The sequence below is a fragment of the Amblyomma americanum genome, chromosome 10 (assembly GCF_052857255.1).
Source record: "Amblyomma americanum isolate KBUSLIRL-KWMA chromosome 10, ASM5285725v1, whole genome shotgun sequence".
NCBI classification, from domain to species: domain Eukaryota; kingdom Metazoa; phylum Arthropoda; class Arachnida; order Ixodida; family Ixodidae; genus Amblyomma; species Amblyomma americanum.
In genome coordinates, this window is record NC_135506.1 from 5486348 (window position 1) to 5502995 (window position 16648).

The 16648-nt window shown below is 45.4% G+C and overlaps 1 protein-coding gene across 1 annotated transcript in view; it reads left to right on the forward strand.

The window, feature by feature from the left end:
• The window catches only part of LOC144106683 (cytochrome P450 3A14-like), a 53103-nt gene that overhangs the window by 21318 nt on the left and 15137 nt on the right, over positions 1 to 16648 (forward strand). Inside the window, exons 3-8 of the mRNA XM_077639525.1 lie at positions 4801 to 4897; positions 6095 to 6147; positions 7971 to 8067; positions 10848 to 10973; positions 12533 to 12770; positions 15503 to 15627. Coding sequence (XP_077495651.1) covers positions 4801 to 4897; positions 6095 to 6147; positions 7971 to 8067; positions 10848 to 10973; positions 12533 to 12770; positions 15503 to 15627 — 736 coding nt within the window. The remainder of the gene's footprint in view (positions 1 to 4800; positions 4898 to 6094; positions 6148 to 7970; positions 8068 to 10847; positions 10974 to 12532; positions 12771 to 15502; positions 15628 to 16648) is intronic.

The window sequence follows — 16648 nt, forward strand, 5'->3', positions numbered from 1 at the left end:
ATTATGAGCACTACGAACAGGCTTACAGACTCGTAGAGCTAAACGAAATCAGCCTGAAGAAGCTAATTCAGCCGGAGCTGCAAACTTGCGCCATATTGGAACAGTGCTGGTGTCGTCGCTCAGTTGTTCTGGGAACTACACATGTCCAACATCCTTGGACAAAAATTTTGAGTAATAGCAAACTGTAAGGTACTGACATGGAAATATTGAAGTTAATGGTACATTCTTTTCTAATTCGAATGGTACATTCTTTTTTTAATTTTTTTTCCATCGCTCGCATCCAGCAGTTATGGCTGCCATAGAAAACCGATGGGGAACGCTTTTGACGACAGCAAAAAAATTAATAGCAAAACAATGCAAGCCTGGTGACCGGATATCTGCGGATGTATTCATTTTTATAGTGAAATCTTAGAATATAAGAAAAAATTTCGTTCGCAAACTCTTTCCCGTTCAAAAATGCTTTTCTCCAGAGTTGGTGGGTATGCATGGAGCGACAAGCCCGTAGTGTCCCGGGCGTCTTCTAAAACCTCATTTCATAATTTCGGTGCTGTGGACACAAACATGCTAATGCAGTCAAATAAGCAAGTTCGAAAAGTATACTACTACAACCAGTAGTATATAGAGTATGTAACAATGAGGTAAACAAAAATGGCGCTCTTGGCGTCTCTTTCCTGATTTGCGAATTCTGTGAAATATATTCAACGAAAACCACCGCTTTTACTGCTTGAACCGTACAACAGGGCGAAAAACACCGGTTTTCTAAAATGAAATAAACGCCAAAAAACACCGCCGGTATTTCTGCGCAGTATGCACCAGAAACTCCTCGGTCAACCTATACGCAATGTTGGATGCTTCTTCAGTACATAAAACTCTGGTGCAGCAAGAGGAAACTATTGCCACGACTATGGATTCGCCAGGTTAGCTGACGGGTCCGGAATGGCTGGGTATATGATCGCCTTGGCGGGTCAAATATCTAATTGGGATTTAAAACAAGACGAGAGAGCCTATACTTTAATGAGAGGAGAGGCGGACAGGTCGGCTGGTCAAGATGGTATCTCGTCCTGCTACTCTAAACGGCGGAAAGGGAAAACAAAGAGAGAGAGGTAGAGTGCAAATGGTAGGTGGTGTTTTCATAATACAATGAGTTACATAGAGGTGGCGCGTAAAGTGGATATGAAGAATGGTCTGAAATATTAGAAAGAGATGGTAGAGCCTCGATAGAATACTTGAACATGCATAGAAGACCCTGCAAAGAGGAGACATCGGCGATAACATTCTAGGAACCCTGTACAGGCTCCCAGTCTAATGCACGAAAAAGTTTCGACTCTGTATGAGCGCAGTCTTTCTCATCACCTAGACCATCGACATCGGAGAAACCTTGCACAGAGAAACGCCCTTCGACAGACGCGTCCACTACCACCTCCTGTACTTATTGTGCTGTAGCTGCCACGTGCAGTTGCTCGTCATCCTGAGTGACGTCCGCCGAGATAAGCGTAACGACAAGAGTGCATGAGGTTGTCATTATTGGCCACAGTTGGTGCGTGCGCGTAATACGCGTAATATGCAATACGCGTAAGGCAGCATATTGCAGCGCATTGCATACACGTAGTCATTCGTGCACTGGCGTAGTCGCACGTAGCCCACACTAGCCCCCAAGCTTTCTTTATTGAAACGCATAGTAGCAACCACGACGCCTCGAAAACTGCAAACCTTGCAGATGTTGGCAGATATTAATATCGAAGTGTATTGTGTAGGCTGATTGCAGCAGCCCTTGTTTTTAGTGCGTTTTATAGCTGGCATTCCACACATTTAGCCGCTATGTGCTTTAATGTCCCTGTCTGTTTGTCTGTCTGTCTGTCTGAAGCCTGCTTTGTGGCAAAATGTCCACCTGCACACCAGGTGGTGGGCAAGCGCTGTCAGGTGTATATGCGTGCTGCCCACCGTGGCAGGTGGTAGTTCAATTAATGATTGGTCGCGAGCGAGAGGTTACTTGCAGAAGCAGCGTTGGTCTCACAAGCCCCGCCCATGGCAGCACCTTCCATTGCAGAGCAGTGACGCATCGCTTAACTACTGCACCACTGCCCCAGGAGTGGTATGGGGACTACCAGGGGTAACTGAATGCTAAGTAGAGAATGACCAAGTCCGCATATATGAGCATTAACCCATTATCGCTATCTGAACAACTTCCATCCGAGAACAATGGATCAGAACACCGGATCTTGAAGTGTAAACCGAAGTACTAGCGCAACTAATTCGCATTTGGCATAATTACGCAAATCGACCGTCACATTTTTTTCTCCCCATTTTGCATTCGCTCAAAGTCCACTAGAGTTAACCGAAGAGACGTATGTGCTGCCAGATGTTCATGTTTCTGCCCAAAATATATTTGAACCAAACCGTTCTAGGCCCCCTGGTCGCACTGAAAAGAAGGTGAGTTGAAGAAGGCTCCGTTCATAAACTTATTTTTTGGTGTCTTTATATAGCTCTATTTGATTTCCCGTAGTCCTTGAACCTTACGCATAGCAGATCTTTTTTTTATGCTGCTGATGATGATGATGATTGAAACCAATTTTTCACAACGCATACCAGCGAGCGGACCAACGGCCCTGACAGGGAGCTCGCCATCCTTCCCAACATGACTAACCGCCCGGAGAAAGTTCCAGAACTGTAGTGAAAGAAATTGTTCCTCCACGCTCTCTCGCCATTCGCCGGCAGAGAAGTTAAATGTAGAATACCGGTCAAAAGTTTGGGAGTCCAGCGCGGCCGTCGCCGAGCAGAGGCGCTGTAGTTAGTAACGCTTTCAATGGCGCTTTCCGCTAGCGATGCTGCGCGAGACAAGGAGGCATTTTTCTCTGGCAGCGACATTGCTTCAATGCCAACAGGCGCCGCTGCTCTGCTGCGTCCTTTGGGCTTGGGCCCCGCAGCAGCAGTGGGCTCCAAACTTTTGACTAAGTCTGTGCAGCTAGCACAGTCTAGTCACATGCTGACTAGTCATAGCACCTGCACCACATGGACGGCTCGTGATTACCTCGCGCCCTTGACTTCGGTAAAAGCATAGATCTAGTTAGTGATCCGGATTATGAAACATTTTCTCTGATTTACCAAAGCATGCGGCCATCAGAATGGCCCGAGTCAGCTTGTGACACGTCGCACCAATGCAAAACAAGGCACACCGAGAAAAGGCAGACAGGACGACCGCTAGTACAAGCCCTGGAGCAGAGAGGCTGCCAACCATTGTCCTGGCAGCTCTTCTTGTGAGTCCTTTCTTTTGCGTTGTACGCTGCTTCCCAAGGTGACTCAGGCTGCCCTGACGGCCTGATGCACTATACAGCTGCGGCTTTGGCAAATCACAGACACATTTAACGCGTGGCCGGATTGCCTGGCGGGTGTGTAGGATTTAACGTGCTCTAGCTGGCGCCTGGGTTATGAGGGATGCCGTAGTAGAGGGCTCCGGAATAATTCCAGCCACCTGGGTCTTTCTGCAATCACCATGACGAGTCACATTTTTTCTCTTCCGTGTTTTATTATCGTAACAAACCATTCACTACTATTACTACTACTCCTTCATTGAAATGCGGCCGCAGTTTCGTACCGCGACCTTGTACTCGACAGCAAAAGAACAAAGCCGTGAGCCGCCACGGCGGGTCTGATGCTTAAATCCCGCGACAACTTTTTCTGTCAGCGGCGCGGAAACTACGCAGACGGAACAGCCATCACTTCGATGACTTCATCACAGAAACCTTGGTTCCTGAGTATGTCACACACCTTAAATACATTCTCAACAAAATAACCGTAGCAAACTTCTGACTGCCATTCGAGACCGTCAGATCGCATGCAAGCCAAGAAGAAACAGCACACCATATCGAATCAACTCCTTGCTAACAGCGGGAAACCGAACGCTTCTGGGTGTGAGCGATTGGCCTATGTGTTGCGTGCTCGCCTCGCAGTCTGAAAGTTCTGGGTGCAATTACCTGCGCCCTCGGAAGAATTTTACTTTTTTTATGATTTACGGGGGTTCAACATCCCAAAAAGACTCAGGTTATGAGGGACGCCGCAGTGAAGGGCTCCGGAAACTTCGGCCACCTGGGGTTCTTTAAAGTGCACTGACATCGCACAGCGCACAGACCCCTAGAATTTGGCCTCCATCGAAATAATACCACGATGACGTCATCTAGGATCTTTGGGACCACTGCTGCTGGTTAATAAATAAATAAATTAATTGATTAATCAATCAATAAATGGATTTCCAGAAAGAAAGCTGGATGGTCTCCTGGGCGAAAAGCTGCTCAAGCAGCTTGACTGAGGACAAAGAGACCAGTACGTGACAATAGAAGTCAAATAAAACGCACAGCTACTAGAAATACAACCAATAATCATCAATAGGTTAACAAACAGTTCAAAACCTGAAATTACCATTTCATTAACAAAAACCTACTAATTACATCCTAAAACCGTAAACATACACAAGCCAGCATAATGCTTATTTGAGTTTAAAAAGCAAAGACCTCAGCTGTCTTCGATTCAAGCCAAGTATATATATGATGTTGAGTATTACTGGAAGATTGTGAGCCATAGATTGGTGTTTGTATAAACTTTACGGAAATGTGGAATTTCTCACACATCCAGATTTATAGTGAATAAATTAGTGCATCGGCGCTGCAAACGAGACAATGAAGCTATGCGGTTCGTAAATGTATAGACTTTCAACGCCGACGCCAGGTTTCGTTGACTATGGGCCATGTAGTGCTTTCGCATCAACGCGTGCAGTGACGAGGGGGGTTTCCTTCTCTCTCGTTTCAGGTGGCGATGGCGGCACTTTTCGTATTTCAAGAGACTCGGCATCCCCGGGCCTCGGCCGAACCTGCTGTGGGGAAACCTGATGGAGTACCATTCCACGGTGAGGATGCGAATTCAAGAGCTACGAACGGTACCGCGGTAGTAACGGGCTTAACGCGGCGGAAAAGGTGCTCACCAGGCAGCTTGCCAAGAGAAAAGAACGGAGAGGACGGGATCATATGTGCGGCCATTCTTCGTGAGGGCAGTAAGTTTCCGCCATATCCACCTCTGCACTTCAACAGCTGTTGTTTATTTTCCTTTTGATGTCACGCCTTTTGCGCTGTGGTTTCTCTTGTATTGATTGAGCGTTGCATATATAAATTTTGTTCTTGTTTCGATCACGTGCATTGCACTTAGCATTGTATACCCATCACAGGATCCTTTAACTGTTACTATTATTTTCTCATTTTTTTTCTTTTATTCAATTATTCTTTCTCTGTTTTGATATTTTCTTTTTGTCACAAAAATCTAATTTGCTCCCCATTATTTAATACCTTCCGGCCTTTAAGCGAAAAATAAATTGAAATGAAATGAAAGTTTCTTACCGGCAAAAAAAACTCCAAACAACAAAAGACTCACACCGCAGTATTGGAAATGATAAACATTTTCCTTTTACCTCTGAGAGCTCATTTGTATGTATACTTGGCAGTTTCAATTTGTCTTTACGTAGCACTCCTTACGACTACGCAAGAGGTAAGCAGAAGCTGTTGAAATTTCCCTTTGTATTTACTTGACAGAACAAAGCATACTGTATGATCTCAGAGCAATCGGGCAGAACAGCAGAGCATAAAAAAGACGTTCACAAGAGAACAGCGCGTGTTACACAAAGATCGATGGACTCCGTACCCGTCAGTGCATACTGTGAGTGCGGCGTCTGTTCTCGTGTGATTCCCTGGGAATGCCTTATTTTTATACAACGAAAGGCCTTCTTGGATACAGCGGATTTGTACCCAAGAATTAAAGCCAAATCGCATAAGAGCTCGTCTTCCTTCATCACACAAATTTCAGTCATTACGAACAGTGACGTGAGAGTACGTGACAGGACTATTTTTAGCTGCAGAAGAGCGCGTCATAATTGCGAAAGAAAATGATTGCCACTGATAGTTAACATTTTTGTAAATGCGCGAAGAGATGCAAAAATGTCTATTGTGTTTAGGTGGCTGAAAGAGCTTCAGCTTTCGTGAGCCTTTTGTAAGCAATACAGCGCTAAATTCGGAGGTTATTGTCACACCCGCAGTAACACATGTCTTATGCACAGGACCTGTACAAGGTGATCGGCCGATGGATAGAAAAATATGGAGACATCTATGGGTAAGTGCGATCCAAACGCCACTGTTTCTTCTTGGTTCCTTAAAAACTGAAGCTATTCTCTATCGATATATTGCCATCTTCTAATGATAGGGGCCCCTTTCGCTGAAAATATGACCTAGCCAATGCAAAAAAAAAAGAAGTGCATGTACCACGCCCATTAGCTTTTTTCGCAAGCAAGGTGGTATGACGCCAGTACAACAATCCCGGATCTCTGAGGCTAGGTCCACAGCTATTCACTTCCAGCGGGCATCACGGAGTGCTTTTCCGCATTGTCGTAACTTGTTTTAATAGAATGGCACTGAAAAATGTTCCATTTTTAATTAACTTTCTCAGCACTGAATGCACGGTTTACTGCCGAAGAGCAGTCAGCCAGTCACAGAGAGCCAACCTTTCGATTTTTACTTGAAGAAAAATTAAAGGCAGTCTTTGTGAGAGTGTCTTTGATGCAAGTGAACAAAGCGATAGCAGATGCTTGATGTTGTTTAATAAATCATTGCTTAATATTGAGAGTGACAGCTGTAGGTGGGATTTTCTCCAAAAACTCAGTCGTCCACCAAGTTGGCGAAGAGAATGCTCTTCAGGTAGACCCAAGCCCATATGAATGAATGGATGAATTTTGTCAGCCTACCTTTTGAATCAGGGTGGTGGCTGGAGTCGCATACCGCGCCCAGCAAAGATCGAAATACTTAATATCCATGTCCACGTGGCATAGCCGTTGACAGAAGAAGCTCTCATCAGCATCTGTCTTATTCTGACTATAATCATTGCGTCTAGTAGAGCTAAGTGCTCAATTATAACGTCCCCTGGACCCTTTTTCAGTCGCATTTCAGTGCTTACCTGATCTTATTTATTTCGTACTTTAATATTTCACTCATGTTTTAGGTGTTTAGTATTCCAAGCTACTTCCTTCTTAGGTTCTAACTTTATTTCTCTGGTTTTTGTGACGGTCCATGCAGTGTTTTCATGTTGCTTTTTTGTCGCCAGCACTCTAGTCTTATCTTGTTCGTCTCTGCCACTGATGCGATAATTTTTCACTGTCCATAAAACCCAGAGCTTCTGGAAGGTTAACCATACTCTTCTCGATATCTTCATGTTTATGTTCACAGCCTACTGGAATAGGTTTAATGCTCCCTACACTAATCTCGCACGCTACACAAGTGTCATCTGCCTACTCGTGCTTATTTCTAATATTGCCTCGTTCTAGGCACCCGGATATAGCTTCCAAAAGAAGGGGCGCACTTAAAGAGACCGTGAAATTATATTTACTGAGTTCAGGAAAAGCGCATCAGTGATCGCCGTTCCACCCCTCCTCACCGCACCGCAGATATCTTTAAGCCAGGTTCATCAGCACCGAAGATATCGGCGATTAAAAATGATGCTCCTCCTCTCTCTCCTTAACTCATACATGCCAACGCGCCAGATAAAAAAATTAAGAAAACAAGTCGGGACTGCACCCCACCGTGCCTCATCCCGCCTACGTCAGTTGGGCACATCCAATGAGAATGCTCGCCCAGACTGCTCACTTTACGTCATCGGGATAGGGGCGGGTAAGAACGCACGACGAAATGTTACCCTAATCGGTTGCGATCATCAATTTTTAAAAATTATTTGTAAATTATAGGGCCCACGCAGAGCTTTTAAATTTACCTCCAGTATTCACAAAAACCAGCTTTGCAATTTGTTGGTTTAGAATGTGACTTCCGGGTCCCTTAAGTGCCCCTTTCTTGGCCACATGCGGACCGGAGAGAGGGTGGAGATGTGAGAGGGCTGTTTTTTCCCTCGCAGTTCGCACCTCTAACTGACGGCGATGCTTTCACACGCAGCTTCTACAACGGGGACGTGCCATTTGTCGTGACCACCGACTTGGACTTGATCGAGAAAGTGTGCGTGCGGAACTTCAAAAACTTCATGAATCGAGGCGTAAGTACCGGAATCCCAACAACGGCGGCAGAGACATGCTGAGACAGAAAAAAAAATTGTTTTAATGTTTTTACAGTGGAGATCAAAAAACTATACCAAAATCAGTAAGCCGTATTGTTGAGCTAGTTGGTGCATGATCACTTACAACCAGCAGCAGAGAAGAACCAGACACAAGGAAGAAACCTCTTCCACGTCTGTGTGTTTCTTCCTTGCGTCTGGTTCTTCTCTGCTACTCCACGATTGAGAGGCCTACCTATGGTCGAGCCATGTGGAAGGGCTGCTGTGTCGATTCTGTTGCTCTGAAGCTCAAAGCCAGTTAGAGGAGTATGCTTCTATAATCTGTCATTCCGAGTTCCGAAACGAGGGTAACAGTCTACAAGACATGCTATAAGGTCATACCCATGCAAAAATGGTCTATAGACAGTCTATAGACTTGTTATATACTCTATTTCCTTCCTATATTTTCTTTTGTATGTTCGTAGCCTATAAACTATCTATAGACAAAAGTCTAGTAAAAGTGTGTGGCCATTAATCTATAGATTGTCTATAGACTGTCTACAAGATTTGTACAGCCTATAGATTGTCTTCTAGGGTTTGTCTATAGAGAGTCTATAGACTCCATAGACAGAAGTCTATGGACGGTCGACAGACTGTCTAAAAAACTTTTGTAAGGAAAATTCAACAGTAGTCAAGTGCCCTTTGGACAAAAACCTGCAATTTGGTTAAACTTTTGCTTCCTACGCTTAAAACCAATCATCAGCGGCCCGTACTCTCCTTAGTTCAGGTTACTTAGCTTCGTAAAGCGCAGGGTGCCTGATAGAGATCTCTCACAGTGATACGCAGTAACCCCTGTCTTGCACCCCTCCTTTTCCATGGCCATGACACTAGATCTTACTTTCAGCGGCTCTCGATAACGGTCCCCTATGCGTGGTGGTAAAAAAAAAAAGTTTAGAAGAGTAAAGAACAGGAATTAGACAGGAGATGTTATAACGCAAAAAGAAAGCAAAATCTTTTATCCTGCTCTAAAGCTCTGCGGTTACCCAACTTCAAAAATGTAATATTCTTTACAGCAGCGATTCTAACGTTATGTATTTTTTCTTGCAGCCGGAATTAATAGAGCTTTAAAGGTTTTTATTTCTTGCTGCATTCGAGGCATTATCAAATATGAGATAGTCAGCGTTATTTCTTTGAAAAAAAATGAGCGTTTAGGCATCAACCGCGAAGACTTTTTTTGTAATTAGGCGGGAACACGAACGTTTCAAATATGAAATTATGTAATGGCGTATTCATTTCAAGCTCGGAACAGAACAGAACTATTTGCCAAGTTAGAAACTGTAGGATTTAAATGGGTCAATAAAAGGCGCCTTTCTTCACTGGACCCGAGCGATCGAATCACATTCACTTAAAAACAACATGCAATAAAGTCAAGCTGTTTATAGTACGCGATAATTGTAGCGTAGTATCGTGTTATGGAAAAGCCAAAGCACACGAATAGTTATTTGGTTCATGGCTTTATAACGGATGCTGGCCCGCATTCAGACCGAAAAATTAAAGCAAGGCAGTACACCAGCTTTATGTGATGGTTCTTCGTTTGTGATGCCAGTGATTCAGGGAGAAAAGCGTTTGCTGTTTTTCAGTACCCTGTTCTGCCTTTGCAGTCGTGGAATAAAACAAGAAATAACAAAAAGAAAGCTCGCTGGAACAGCGCGTTCTGCCGACAGCTTGAAATTAAATCTGGATTTTTTTTTTGCCCAAGGTTTTCGACCAATATTATTCCTCGGTATCCCATGGGGACCCTTCGAAGTAGTAATATATCGGTTGAGTATGCCCGTTTTAATAAAAAAAAAGAGATGACCCTCGCTGAAAGCGGACCATTCAGAAGCTGGGGGAGGTCATAAATTGAAATACAGGGGTCACTGCCATCGGCCGTTTTCAGAAAGAAACTGGAATGACGTTCATGTTTTTTAACCCGGACCCCTCAGACTAGAAAAAAAGTTGCTGAAGGTTTAACTCTTCTAAGCCTGGTTATGCAAAGCGAAAGCGGCCGATATGCGCGGGGTGGTCAGATGTCGCATGCTGACGACATTGCAAGGTTCTCGATCTGCGTAACGTTTCAAGTTGGCCCCAGCTTCGCTCGGATCCATGGCGAAGCGCACACTGCCTAAGCGAGTGGTGCGAGAGCGCATGCGCGGCGGCGGAACCACCGCGGCGAGTGACGTGGCTGGTCACGTGGTCGAGCCACGCAGTTCTGGAGCGGCTGAACGGCGCTGAAGGTCAAAGCGACGCATTCGGCAAAACTCGGGGAACATGGCGTAGTAAAGCTTCCGCTTTAAGAATTCGCTTTTCTATCATAAGCGGAGAGACTAGAGTGATCGTTCAAACATTGCGAAAAATGGCCAGTTGCCGCGAAAGCTTGGGACTCCAGCCTTCAAGCGGGCGGAAGAAGCACTAATCCAAATGCAGCTAATAAGCTAGAATTTTTAATATCACAATTTGACTGAATACATTTCATTCCTGAAGTGCAGAAACCACGAATGGCCAGATACTAGGAGTTCGGGCGTCACAAAGGGCATTTTCATGCACTGCTCCCCACAGTTCCCTATCCCGATTCCGAGTGTTACAGGGTTAAAGTTATAAATAAACCACACATATCCCCAGATAACTCCGTGCGACCGAAGACTATGTAGCGCTGTGACGGACCTAGCTGATGCTGTACTTGGCGTTGAATACCACTGATGCCGCGGACTCTGCAAATGCACCTCCCGTGTTCTAACATGCAGGTAACGATGGCAACAATGCAGCAGCATCCATACCTGGGAAGATCAGTACTGCACGTTCCTGCTCCCTACTGGAAGAACATCCGAAGCTCTGTGGCCACTATTTTTTCTCCAGTCAAACTGAAGCAGGTGAGTGTGCATTCACCTGAGTCGCATATTCTAAAGAGTACACGGTGTCTGCCTTCGTTGTTCAAGTGAGGAATGAGACTGAAGTCAGAGCGAATTAAAAATTCTCTTGCTACCCGTAACGCCCACCCTTGGTTCATTTATTTTTTCGCGCAAATAACAAGTTGGAGACATTGAAGTGGAAATCTGCCTATTAAATATAAGCACAAAAATAAGGTAAACCCTTCGCGCCAAAAAACTAAATGCATATTTCATTCAACTGTAATTCCCTTTAATCTAGTGCTATTCTGTCTTGTACTGCACCTGTACTTTCTTAATAGAATTATAAGTTTATAAGTATGCTGTTTTGTATTTATGTATATATCTTTTGTCTATACCTTCAATAACCTTGTATTGTTTCACGCATAAGAATGTATGCCGTGTACGAATACGTGTCCTCTTTTGCAAATCTTTCATTTCTCTCTATATACTGGCCCTCGCGGCTCTGTAAAACGTCTCGAGGTCTCACTAAAGGCCCCATTCAAGCCTTTTAGCCTCGAGAACGTTCCAGTGCATAGCTGGAAAAATAAATTGAATCGAGTGGTGCGGACGCTCTACGGGGGAAAACAAAAGACCAAGACTTCTGCAGCAAAAGAGTGATTCTAGCGAGTTGGGTCATTCCAAATCCAAAACATCTGCAACGCTAACAAAAACGCGGACAAACAAAAGAACCCGAACGACGAGGACGAGAATGAAAATGAGAGGTTTTCATTTTACTCTGCGGGTATTTTTTTTAGGATTTTACGTCCAAATACGAACTCGGCTGAAGCAATAACAAACCTCATAATTCCCACCATTACGTTCAGGGCAGCGCTACGAGTCCCCTACACACCCCAGTGTCACTTTTAATGATGGCAGGCGTGCTAATCTATGCAGACGTACATTTAAGCTCGACGGCATTTACCATGCTCAGAACTAGTTAAGACGCATTAAAGAGTTACTCTAACGTTGTAATGTGATGAACATCCAGGATGTCATTACTAACGATCCAGTCTTTGGAATAATATTAAAAAAACTTAGATATTTATGAAGCAAAAGATTCGAGCATCATTAGATTTAGCTAATTTCGATAATTACCGAATGCCAAAAGACGCCAAAAGTATGGGCAAATGAGCAACCTCAAGCAGTAGGTCAAGACCAAAATACGAAGTTGCCCCCCCCCCCCCCCTCCCTGCAAGTGCAACATTACCTTCTTGGGCGTTTTGGAGTTAAGGTTAGCGCTTGTTTCCCGTTATTGTTCAGTAGGCCTCTCGCATGTCTGGAATCTGACACTTTGGCCTTGCTTTGAAAAATGTCTGCCAAATACCGTTTCTTTCAAGTACGTTAACAGTTCATGTAGTTTTGCAATTATAAATAAAAACTATTTACATTTTTGCACTCTTTATTAACGGTGATACGTGCAGCAACGCCGGGCTATAAAAAGGCTCCGATTCAGAGCTACTCGTTCAGATCTCCTTGTGCAGTCGTTCCTACAAGAAGTTCCTGACCAATAGGCCGTTCCCTTCCTGTTCCACGGCGCTCAGATGATGCCATCCCTCGAAAAAGACGTCAACATTTACCTGAGCTCGCTGGAGCAGTACGCCGAGACGGGCGAGGAGGTGCACATGCTGCGGATGTACGAGCCCTTCGCCATGGACTTGACCGGCAGACGCTGTTTCGGGATTCCCGAGCAAATTCAAGACAACCCCGACCACCCGACGCTCGGCCTCGCCAAGTACACCGCCAACGACGGAATGACCGGCGCCCTTCACATGGTGGGCCGTGAGTACCTGCGTTTGGTCATCTTCGCTGCTCCAAGGCGAAGTAGGCCGCTGACGTCACGACGGTAGAGGCACACTTGCATAAACGCTGCCACTGTCCACGCCGCCGAGTGATGACGACGCCGAGTGACAAAGCACGACGACGCTTTTGACACGCCTGCCGAGCTTTGTCGCCTTTAATCCCGAGCCTGGAGGAAAAACTGAGCGGTGGTCATGGCCGATTCACACGACGGTCCGTTCGCCCGCGGCCCGCGCATCACTTGTTCGTGCGTCACCAAATCGAGAGGCGTGCTGTCGGCCCGCGGACTGGACAACCAAGGAAGTTCAAGTGCATCTCCCCTCGCCGGAATTGGCGGCGGCCCGCGATGATGCGCGCGCCAGCTCTGGCAACCACCGCTCTTGCCAATATTTCGACTGCCGCATTTCTCTTGAGTGACGTTGAGCTGGCGCGCTGTTTTGACAAGCTGCACTGCGCTCGCTACCATGACGAAGCGATCGACTCGGCTAGCAAGATGACCCAGGCCATTGAGGAATTGGACAAAGGGCCGCACCTGCACCATTCAATCGCAGTCATGGGTCGGGAGGAAAAAACCACTTTGACCAGCGTTGCCAAACGCTTTAAAATAATCTGGCAACAGCGTGTCGTCTGCTCTTTTGGTCCGTCGCATCCGCTTGACGTCATCGGATCGCAGGCCAGTTTTTAGTGACGCACGAACAAGTGATGCGCGAGCCGCGGGCGTACGGACCGTCGTGTGAATCGGCTATTACAAGACGGGCTGGCCGAGCGTGGCTTCTATCTCGGCCAGATGGTGGCAGCCTACAGCGGTGGCGCTGCGACCGGACGGATCGTGCCTGTGGCTGGCCGCTTGCTTCCCGACCTGCAGTTTCTTTCGTCATGATTTAAGGTCCCGGCAGAGTACAATGAAAACTAAATGATACGTTACAAAACGTTGCGCCTGTTGAACTCTCAACGCTTCGCTCCTTGCGTGTTGACTGTAGAAGCAGCAGAGAATTTTGCCCAGCATGCCGCAATGCATCAAGAGGCACGAAGCATTGCGATTATATATATATATGTGTGTGTGTGTGTGTGTGTGTGTGTGTGTGTGTGTGTGTGTGTGTGTGTGTGTGTGTGTGTGTGTGTGTGTGTGTGTGTGTGTGTGTGTGTGTGTGTGTGTGTGTGTGTGTGTGTGTGTGTGTGTGTGTGTGTGTGTGTGTGTGTGTGTGTGTGTGTGTGTGTGTGTGTGTGTGTGTGTGTGTGTGTGTGTGTGTGTGTGTGTGTTGGTTTTGTTTAAGACAAAAATTATTTCATATTTGTGGCCCCAAGAGCTGCCTTTCTGTTGATTACAGTAAGCAGTAGCATAGAACGAACCGCAGCACAGCCATTAAGCATCCAGAATGCAAAATGGTTCGTTGGTCGCCTGCGAACGTACAGTCTCGCGATATTTTAATGTTTCCGCGGCGTTCCTTTCGGATGAAATGGACTAAGATATTTTTCTGGGCGGGACGGTCGCTTATCTACAGAGCAAACGACAGTTACAGATCCTTCGGCTATCTAACGCGCACATCATTTCAGCCTTCTTGCGAAAATTACCCGCGTAAGAGCACTTTGAGCGGGGATGCGGGGCTGAGAAGTCAACTTCTGAACTGCTGCACCAATTCCAATAAAATTTTTATGGATGATGTATCTGCTTCTCATCAGACTATATTTAAAATATCAGCTTCCTAGCTCAAACAGAAAAAAATTAATAACTCTCACAATGAGCAATCAGCTCTGTCAACTTAGGAATACTATCATTTCAAATATAATTGGGACAAGGGCGTAGCCGGAGGGGGGGTGGGGGGGGGGGCTTATGGAGCTTAAGTCTCTTCTTCTTTTCTACTGCTCAGATAACAACGAAACTTTGTGAGAATATTCTGATTAAACCAGCAATCCAAAACAACTCAAACTTAATAAAAACCGCATTTTTTTCCGAAAATTATTATTTTAGCCCCGCATCTCCCCTTAAGCCCCGTAGGTTAAGCCTCAAGCTATCACTTTCAAATTTCATCAGACTATTATAATTATCAGAGAAACAAATTAAAACAAATGGTCCGTACATGTCTGTTTGGTTTTATGGTTTTATGGGGTATAACGTCCCAAAGCGACTGAGGCTATGAGGGACGCCGTAGTGGAGGGCTCCGGAAATTTCGACTACTTGGGGTTCTTTAACGTGCACTGACATCGCACAGTACACGGGCCTCTAGAATTTCGCCTCCATCGAAATTCGACCACCGCGGCCGGGATCGAACCCGCCTCTTTCGGGTCAGCAGCCGAGCACCGTAACCACTGAGCCACCGCGGCGGCACTGTTAAATTTATTAAAGAAGTGAAAAAAGCACCATCAAAAACAATTCCATCTGCGCGCAGACGAGAGCCTCGCAGCGCAGCAGCCGATTTTAAGGCAGAATCTACGTTTTTGATCCAACATTAGCCAAGCTTAATAATAAAACTAGTTTTACCGGCATTATGCTCCCTATAAATGCCAGCATTCCCACGGTGGTTAAGGGCTCTTTAAAAAAACTCGCATAGACGCTGGCGCCAGCTTTTCCTCTAGGTAACATTTAGAAACTCCACGGTTTCACAGCAAACAGCGCTGTTTTCACGATCATTTCTCGCGTAACCACCCTAAAACTGCTATTCGCATACACTCTACGCGATGGCATAAAAATTTCATAATGCTCTCCTCCTTTCCAGAGTGCGTAGGAAGTTTGGGGCCGTTCATGAAGCCGCTCTGCTTCCTTTCGCTCTTACCTGTACGCTTCCATTTTCGGAAGATGGAGGTACAGAAGAGAATTGAAACAAGACTCAAGGACCCTTCGGTAAGCCAAGACTCCTCGAATTTTTTACTCGGGTAACATTTTAGAAACTGCGCGCGAGGAACTTTTGAGGCTGAATTCAAGTGGTATCAGTTATCTACCCGCGTAACCACTAATTTCCCTCCCTCCTATCTAATGACGGACGGACCCTTGAACGAATGGATGGGTGGATTAATTTTGTAAATGAGTGGATACATTTGATAGACAGACGGATGGACGGAAGGAGCGTCCTTCTTAGATCGGAGTGCTAGGGGGACCACGAGGGTTCATTGTTTTCTTTTAACCTACTTTTTAAGCTTTTTTTATCCAAATAAGGGCCCAATTAGAACTCAGCCTCCTTTCAGTTATGAACCCCAGTAAATTGTAGGCTATGGCAACATGATTCTCACAATTTTGTCGACGTCGCTTCCCTGATTTTCAGATACCAATCCTCCATCGTCTGCGGCGTATACATTCACTTTTACCTTTCTTATGCTTTAATCTACAGAACCTCAAAGGTATTATTCATGTCTGTGTTGACATCTGGGTATAGTGAAACATTGTACGTAAACAGACAGAGAGACAGGAGAATGTGGGGCAAAACGTTATATTTTGTTACTTAGGGCCAGTTAAGTTTTAAACATGTTATCAAATGAATTGGGTATCTAGCTAGAATAACGTTCCATGTGTGCGCTGAAACTGAGCTTAAGGCCAACGCGATTGGTGTTCATCAAACACAGAAAGAAATTTCGAAGAGAGCTTCGGTGAACCGGGAAAAGTAAAAAAAGAATAAGCGAATTTCTGCTGGCCAGATTTTTCGATCGATTCCAGGACAACCGCAAAAGCATCTACAGACTGAGGCCGCATGCTGACGTTTTTATTCGAATGTTAGCACTATGTTCCTCTCTCGCCTCCACGAAGTGTATTTGTCCCTATAGACTGACACCAATCAAGTCGGCCCACATTCATGACTACCACACACACTTTTCTTCTGTGACAAACACAGAGTTCGTCGTAAAAGCTTTCCGTCTTACAGTGACAAAAA